Source organism: Gymnoscopelus microlampas (genome assembly GCF_963454915.1).
Source record: "Gymnoscopelus microlampas genome assembly, chromosome: 6".
Lineage (NCBI taxonomy): Eukaryota > Metazoa > Chordata > Actinopteri > Myctophiformes > Myctophidae > Gymnoscopelus > Gymnoscopelus microlampas.
The window spans coordinates 20,822,174-20,831,188 of record NC_139943.1 but is presented as its reverse complement, the minus strand read 5'-3'; the positions used below and the strand labels follow the sequence as shown (position 1 = coordinate 20,831,188).

General features: G+C 41.2%; 1 protein-coding gene and 1 long non-coding RNA gene across 3 annotated transcripts in view; both read left to right on the top strand.

The window, feature by feature from the left end:
* Positions 1–800: 800 nt before the first annotated feature.
* Positions 801–4,398, top strand: LOC311047692. Its single transcript, XR_014601034.1, has 3 exons — positions 801–929; positions 1,088–1,139; positions 4,059–4,398. It is a non-coding gene; the product is annotated as an uncharacterized lncRNA (long non-coding RNA).
* A 370-nt stretch (positions 4,399–4,768) lies between these two features.
* ptprbl (protein tyrosine phosphatase receptor type B, like) overlaps positions 4,769–9,015 on the top strand; it is a 41,660-nt gene continuing 37,413 nt past the window's right edge. For both annotated transcript variants that reach the window (XM_084059303.1, XM_084059302.1), the window contains exons 1-2: positions 4,769–4,867; positions 6,138–6,539. In XM_084059303.1, the coding sequence (XP_083915429.1) occupies positions 4,795–4,867; positions 6,138–6,539 (475 nt within the window). In that variant the 5' untranslated portion in view covers positions 4,769–4,794. The remainder of the gene's footprint in view (positions 4,868–6,137; positions 6,540–9,015) is intronic.

The following is a 9,015-nucleotide window of genomic DNA, read 5'->3' as shown; positions in this document are numbered from 1 at the left end:
CTGTGAAACGCTGCTCCTCCGGTGCATAATATTGGAAAAACATATTACTTTTGCACCATATCACCATATATGTGTAATATTAGCTCTGCTGCTTTCAGGACTGAATGCGTATTGAATTGTACATTTTAGTAATGAATTGTACATTTTAGTTATGACTGTGTCATTACAATATTCTTGTGAAGCAAGCCTGTCCAAAGCTGCACTTACTGTATAGCTGCATATGCATGCAGTGTATTTTCAAGTAGCCTACTCAGGTAATTTGCAGATAAATTACATCCAGCAAATGTTACACTCACTTGGGTCAATACCCTCTGAATTGTACTGTGAACACTTCGTTTAGCTAATATGCTTGAACAACTTACCAGGAGTGCAACAGCAGAGTATAGTATCGCTCACAGTTTAAAGTGCTTCATAATTACATGTAAATCAATCTCATATAATTAAATACTATCTAAAATAACAGACCTATCATCTTAGACCTGATGTCTTTGTAACTCTGCGCTGTACAGTATAAGAGTATTTTTTACTATGCAAGGGATGAGCAGCTTCTGTCAACCTGCCTTTGAACAATGCATTTAGTTTCCAACAATGCAGTGGATGACAGTTGCACAGTAATTGCATAAGAGCTCGAATCAAGGAAGGAAAATCTAGGACAGGTAATAAGCTAGGAGATAAATAAGAGGAGAGGGTCCTAGAAAATCGGGCCATCTTGGAATGCCCTGGTCTTGACCTCACCCCACCCTCTTCCTCCTCTCTCTTACTTATCAGACCCCGAGGGACTTTGCCCACCTCAGTCGTCACTTGCCGTCTCCTCGCCTCTCTCCTCAGAGAGAACACAATGGGCCGTCTGGGAGTCCATGGGGACCACTAAGGAATGGACACTCCAACCCTGGCTAAGAAGAGCTAAGAGGCTCACTCACATACACCAGGTACTGTAACGGGGTGGGGGTGGGCGGTTCTTGGAAGAGAAGTTAGTACATGTGTTTTGTTAACATCATTGTTTATTAGAGGCTGCCAAAGAATCATATTACAGCAAAACATCAGACTGTTTGATTTGATTTGTTTCTGCTTATGTATTCCTGTTCAGCTGCTGTAGAGGACCTGACAGGATGAGCATGGCCATCGATCCTTTTCTTGAGGTGAGTCATTTATAAAACTTGCCAGCATGACGTAACCATGTTAATAATAAGATTATCCTGTCACTTGGACCTGGGACCTTTCAGGACAGCAATCCTTCGAGGTCTTCCACTTTAAACTGCACTTTCTTTTAAAGTTTTTCTTTTTCACTGCACAAGCCTATTGTGATCAAGATGATCAAGATTACTTGGAATCTGAAGACGATCAAATTAACCGTTAACCTGTTAATTGAAGTCTGACTTACATTAACACTCAATTTCACTGGGTAGTTTTTAAAGTGTCAGCAGACTGCATGGGTTCAATTTGTCATTATAAAGTCATTATAAATACTCTGTGAGTTTGATTCTGTATTCATTACCAATTGTTCTGTGTGTTGTTTTTACTTGGTGTCACAGTTTAAAGTTAATTCAGTGTGTACCAGCCTGACTCTGAACGTGGGCTGTACTTGGACCAGTCATACGGTTCAGTGAGGATACAGATATGCAGGGGTTCTGGGGAAACACTAGTTGGACTCTGGGGACCTGAGCAAGACAGGCAGGAAAAAGGAGGAGAGGAGAGATCACACAAATAGCTGACAAAAATGAATGATGCTCAGACATACTCATGGAAAATCCAGGGGTGGTCCACTTTGTTCAGAATCCATTGCCGTTATTATTTTTTGCCTTGTTGATGCGCTGTAATCATGTTATGATACAGTATATCTATTCAAGAATGATGTATGAATATACATTCAAGCTAATCAAGAGAATAATGTGGGCTTGCTGAAAAGAATAAATCATTGTTTGATTTGATTTGAGTGAAGGCCGTTAACAAATAATAACATTTCTTTAACAACATGAACCATAGCTTTCCTATTCTGGTCATAATGTCATAATAGCTGAACATTCACAGAAATTAGTAGATCTACAAGCTCATATTTTCAGCAAGTGGTGTAGAGGGAAAAACGAGGGGACCTATAGAGGGGGAACACCAGGGACCCCGGTCAACAAAGTAAATCGGGTTTAAGTGGTTAAACAAGGAAGCAGGCCATATGTGGAGAGACTGTGTTGTGTTTTTACAGGGCGTACAGGACAGTTAAGAGAGTGGATGTTTACTTACTAACTTACTCACTCCGTTTATCACTGCAGCTTAACACTTGATGTGCTTAAGTAGCTTTGAGGATACTGTATTATAGACAGTTTTTTCCCCGCACATTTATTTTCTAAACATCTTGGTGGTATCATCTCAGATGCATGCGTTTTGATTACCATCATTTGGAGGGGTTATTTTCAAAACATTGCATGTCCTCAACACTTGAAGTTCAGTATTTAATATCTCTCATATAGAAGACACTGTGTGCCTTGTGGTTAGAGTGTATGTCCTAGGATTGGGAGGTCTGCGTTTGATTCCTCGGCAGGGTGTTGGCACTCAGCATCAAGGGTAGTATTGGGGTAAGTCCCTGCGACATACTAGCATCATGTCCAGGGGGTGTACTTGTACATCATGGCTGGGGGATATACTTGTACCTCAAGCCGCCTCACGCAACAGAAACAGGAGATATAGGCTCCTGCCCATCAGCCACATGGCTCGGCAAGCCTTACTACAATGCATTAATCATCAGACTACTAATGGACTCTCCAGCAGGTTTTGCTGTGTGTGTGTGAAGGATAACAGCAGTACAGTGGGTGGAAGTTAAAGAGGGAGGATGTGAAAGGGTGGAGAACATGGAGAACATGTCCTGCCATGTCCTGCCTCCCCCCGCACGTGGACACACACACTACTCCTTCACCTCCTTGCTCCTCCTCTTGCCTGGTATATGACAGGATGTGAGGAAAAGAAGAGGATGGGGAGGTCGACAGGCTGAGATGGAGATGAAGTCGTAGAGGGGGTGTAGTTGGTCGGTTTAGCCGAATGCACTGTCCCGCAAAGAGACCGGTACTCCTGAAGATAAGAGGAAGAAAAGGGAGTTTGTTTGGAGGCCAGGAACACTGCTGACCCAAATGATTCTCATGGTGGTAGTGAGAAGGAAGGGATTTAGTGATGGGGGGGTGACTTCATCATGAAATTAACAAACACTCAATTTAACGGCAAACAACAATTAACATACTTGTGTCAGACAAACAATGAAATCTCCCAACTTTTTAGGTGTTCAGAATTCGATTTCGTGGGACTCAACCCTAACCCTAACCCATAAGACACGCTTTTGATACCCCCTCTTCTTGTCATTCACTTTCATGTTTTATCCCTGCTTCTGGTCAGACTGAAATACTGTAAATACAGGCATTTCCTTTTGGTCTGATTTGTTTGATATTCATGTTTGGTAATATCACAATTTTATTAGAGACCACACTCTGAAGTCCCTATTTTGCAAAATAAGGACAAAGAATTTGTCAAAATGTGGCAACATGTCCCCTCTGTTATTGATGTAACACGTTGTGAGCTTTATGTCCCCTCTGTTATTTTCACAAAATGAACCCTGGTCGTAGCTATTATGCTCATATATCTATGTACAGTATATGAAACCACACAAGAGCCAGTCAGTGTGTGTTCAGTGTGAGCTTGCCTGAAAAGTGGTTCTCTTGAAAAATTCATAACTGGTCAATGTTCAAATGACCTCAGTTGTTTTTCTGGCAAAAGTTCCTTGCCAACCCACAGGCATTTAATTTACAATCAAACGAGGAAACGCTGACTGGTTATTGTTACACACAGGTCATTGTAACCTCCATGAACTCACTGCACTGGAATGATATTATGTATTAACCCAAAGCCATTATGCAAGTCTAATCTATATTGGAATTTTTATTTTGCCATAGCCAACATCTCAAGAATCAAAGACTTGCTAAGTGAGTGTGCGAATGGAACTGAATGGAGCCATAAGGATTTTACTATGTACAGTAGTTGTAACAATGGTTAATACTGTCCTCTCTTTGTCTCTTCCTCAGAAACCTATCTCCTAGAATGCTGCTTTTCTGCCGGAACTTTTTGTCCTGTACTGATGAACCCAGGAGCAATTTTGTCTGGCTATTGTTGCTAAGTCCTATAGACAGGTATAACAGCTTGCTTTAGCGTAGTTTTGCAGTGACAGTCACATGAATATCTTCAATGAATAAAATAATTAGCTGCTCTGTGTTTGACATAAAAATGTTCTATTATGTGTAGATGAAATTGATTTAAATGCATTAGCTTCATAATTGTACAGGCCTACATCAGAATTAAAATCAGTTTATTATCCAAATACCGTATGTTCAGATTATACAAACATATTTACATGGTATTCAGAAATATGGCATGTCAAGTCCAATTATCCATAATGTTTTAATATAATAAAACAAAGTTCATCAAGTTTATGTCTTGTCATTGTATTCCTGTTTATTGGTTTAGTGTGTGAAAATAACTACAAATTGTACCTCATCACAAGGTGCTTATTGTACTTATTTGTACACTTAAAGTGACGCTGTACTGTGCAGCAGGTTCATCAGAGCACTCAGACATCTGGGATGTACTGTGGTATTTCCGAAAGAGGCGCATTTCCATGTCGTTGAGCAGCACTGAACAGCTTTACTATGAAACCTCCAAAACAATAGAGCTGAAGGAAGCGCTGGTCACTGACTTTTTCCTCCCCACAAGACGCACTTCCCTTCACCGCTTCTACTCTGCTCATCTGAACACAGAGGACGCATGAAACTGTACCAAAGAGAAATGGAACCTTTATATTTTGTTTTATTTATGCTTCTGCGACTCGCCTCTACGTGTAAGTATAGCTACAAGTACTGATAGTGTCAGTAGTAGGCTTACTATAGGCTAGTTCAGTCGTTCTCAAAGTGGGGTCCAGTGACTCTCAGGGTTCCTTGAGGGGGTTCTAAATGGACCCTTACAGTCCATTTGGTTCCATTTGTATACTGTCAGAGTTAAGGAGACCATGAAATTTAAAAGTTTGAGAACCACTGGGCTAGTCTATACATTTTCGTAAATAATCTGAATGAGGAGGATGTTAGGCTTCTGAACGAAAGTGCAGTGTTCATCCTTATATTATTATGGGTTGTACAAACGCTTTTGGCTAATGCTGTACCTAGTCTTCGGGTTATCAAATGAATAGCCTCATTTAAAATCTGTCATTTAGCTAAACACATTTAACCTGATTATCTTGAGGACGTTTCTGGCTTTTTTTTACTCACTTGGTCAAATTAAATTAACCAATTCCCATTATGCGTACTTAAAATGGTATTGTTCTGATTTAAGCTATAGACTATTTTTATTTGCAAACTGTGGTATAAGAAAAGAAAAAGAAAATCAGACCTACTAATGCCAAAATGCATTGGCAATGACTGACAAGGATTTGATTGATTTTTCTTCTTTTTTTGTGTGACTTAAATGAGTCCTATACACTCATTTCAAATTTAAATCGTTAAAGAATATCGAATGACACAATTTGATGCCATGTCCAGTTATGTAGGCTATATACGCTACTTTTACAAAGGGAAGCTGTCTAAAGAAAGTGAAATAGGTTTGTGTTGGGCAGTGGTGGAAAGTAACTAAGTACATGTACTCAAGTACTGTACTTAAGAACAATTTTTAGGCACCTACTTTTATTTTACTAGTGTACTTCCAATTTTCTATATTTTTACTTCTACTCCACTACATCTCAGAGGCAAATATTGTACTTTTTACTCCACTACAATTATTTGAAAATGTTAGTTAGGCCTACTAGTTACTTTGTAGATTTGTATTATTATTACAAAACATAAATTAACCACTTTATCCCTTGGCCTATAGGCTACTTCGGCTATTTTCAAAATATGTTTATACATTGTGAACACTTGTAAAACGGGACATTCTGCAAAACGAGTACTTTTACTTTTGGTACTTTAAGTACATTCTGAATGATGCCAATACTTTTGTACTTTTTACTCAAGTCAATTTTGATTACTGGACTTTAACAACAGAGTATTTCTGCATTGCACTATTGATACTGTTACTTATAAGTAAAACATTTCAGTACTTTTTCCACCACTGCTTTCCAGCGGGGTTCCTCATCATGCACACACCGAAGAAACTGTGCCTGTCGACCCACAAAGCGACCGTCATCCTCGGACAGTGCGACGTGACCAGCTCCGCTCAGCAGTGGCGATGGACGAGCGACGCCAAGCTGCTCCACTCCATGACCTCCAAGTGTCTGTGGGCCAACCCCAGCAGCTCGCTGCCTCGCCACGCGCGCCTCGTGTCCCTGGACGAATGCTCGGACGCACCCGCGTGGCGGTGTTATGACACGAGGGGCACGTTCGGCCTGGCGGAGGCGCAGATGTACCTGAAGAAACAGGGCATAAGACTGGTGATCAGAGGAGACCCCAGGTACTCCAATTGGACCGGGTACGACGTCGACTCTGGGGGGAAATACATCATGAGGTCTCTGTGTCCGGGCACAGGTGAGCTGTGAGAGAGAGATGTCGGTGTGTGTGTGTGTGTGTGTGTGTGTGTGTGTGTGTGTATGTGTGTGTGTGTGTGTGTGTGTGTGTGTTAGCCTGGGATCAAGACTATCATAGATAGACTATCATAGAATGCATATATGCAAATATCAAAATCGATAAAATACATTTTATCAAAATCGATAAAATACATCTATGATAGTCTTGATCCAATGTGTGTGTGTGTGTGTGTGTGTGTGTGTGTGTGTGTGTGTGTGTGTGTGTGTGTGTGCGTGTGTGCGTGCGTGCGTGCGTGCGTGCGTGCGTGTGTGTGTGTGTGTGTGTGTGTGTGTGTGTGTTGTCCAGGCTGCTGTTGTTGTTGTTGTTGTGGTTGTTGTTGTTGTTGTTGTAGTTGTTGTTGTTGTTGTTGTAGGTGACCATGAACCACTAACATGCAGTCAGTATATTGTATGCCTTTTAACATAGGCGTTTAACAAATCAGTGGCAGGCCTATGTTACAAGTTCAAATTGACAGATGACTGAAGAATGAAATGCAACTAGAAAAAGTGCTCCTCGGAGCACAGGTCTCCGCCAGGTCAGGTAGGCTATTGTGGCCTCCTGGTGGCGCTATAATAGGCCAATGTGAAAAGGGTGCCATTTGTTCTTAGGCCTTGCACGACAATTGGACCCTGACTGCATTCATGATTTGAGGCATTTTGTTAAAAACATTTGTTTTGCTAAATTAGACCTGCTGGTGGCGCTATAACAGGCCAATGTTAAAAGGGTGGCATTTGTTCCTCAACATAGTATGAATGTGCATGCAAAGTTTGAGCGCAATTGGACGGTGCGTTCATTATTTGCGGAATTTTGTTCAAAACAAGCCAATAATGCAAACTTTAGATGTCAATCTTAGCCAATCAGTATGGAATATGAAAAATCAAACACATCTGTCATGATCACATGACTATAGAGATCATGTGTACCGATTTGCGTGAAATTTGGATAAAATTGGAAGGAGTAGTATAAAATAATGTGTTTTACATAAGTCGGCCTCCTGGTGGCGCTATAAAAGGCAGATGTGAAAAATGCAGGGCAAAGGTTTTTCCTTGACCTCTAGGGAGTGTGCATACAAAGTTTTACACAGATCGGTGCAATTATAGGTAAAAACACAAATCGGCCTGTTATAGCGCCACCATGAGGCTGATTTGAAAAAATTCAAATGGTAGTTCTTCCTCGGCCTAATGGGAATGAGCGTGCAAAATTTCACGGAAATTGCATGCTGTGTTCATGATTTGAGGCATTTTGTTCAAAACGGAGCACTCCTGCAAACTTTGGAAGACATTTTTAGCCAATCAGGATGGAATATGAGAAATCTGAAAGACCCGTTTCGTTTAATGACTATAGAGATACTGTGCACCGATTTGCGTGATTTTTGGACAAAATCTGTAGGAGTACTGTCAAAAAATATGTTTTGCACAAATCGGCCTCCTGGTGGCGCTATAAAAGGCCCATGCCAAAAAATTGGGGCAAAGGTTCTGAATTGGCATCCAGGCAGTGTGTGTGCACAGTTTCGCTGCGATCAAGCCAACGGTGCCGGAGATAAGCTGGTGACAGACGGACGGACACACGGACGGACACACGGACGGACGGACGGGGTGGAAAACATACTCTCTCGCCATGCCTTTCGGCCTGGCGGAGACAATGACTGACTGTTCAGCCTTTGGACTGTTGAATGCCTCCCAATATCTATGGGTTTACACAGCAGAGGATGACATTCTCAGTCATTTTTGGGTTTACACAGCAGAGGATGACATTCTCAGTCATCTTTGGGTTTACACAGCAGAGGATGACATTCTCAGTCATCTTTGGGTTTACACAGCAGAGGATGACATTCTTGGTTCTACTTCCTTGCATGCTGTTGTCGGTGCCCTATCGGCCCACTCACTCAGACAGGAAAAACGTCAGCAGTGTTCTTCCTGCCAAAGTTGGTCACAAAAGGTGACTGAAAGAGAACCCTTGGTCCAGGGGTTTGCCAACAATTTGACAGAAGGTGTTGACATGTTATCTTAGTGAAACAATACACACACTTCAAGACTCCACAAGTAAAAGGCAGAGTATTAATTTAACCCTGAGAGCGTAAAAATGTACCCAAATCCATTTTCAAATTCTCAGAGTCACTCAGGAGGACATATTTCTGGATTTTATTCTGTACAGTCTAATTTTCATCCATGAGGCTATGTCAGAAAGACGAACAGATCAAAATAGAATAGAATAGAATAGAATAGAATAGAATAGAATAGAATAGAATAGGACAGGACAGGATTTCCTGCTGTTGTGAAAAGAGTTGTGGACAGGTCACTTCGAATACAGTATGTCCTTCTCAACACATCTCAGTGTTAACTCTGGGGCAACTTCAATTTGGATTTCATTTCAACACGCAAAAACACGTTTCTTCCCTGTCTTTCCTGTGAATCGAACATTATTCAAAAAATCCTGT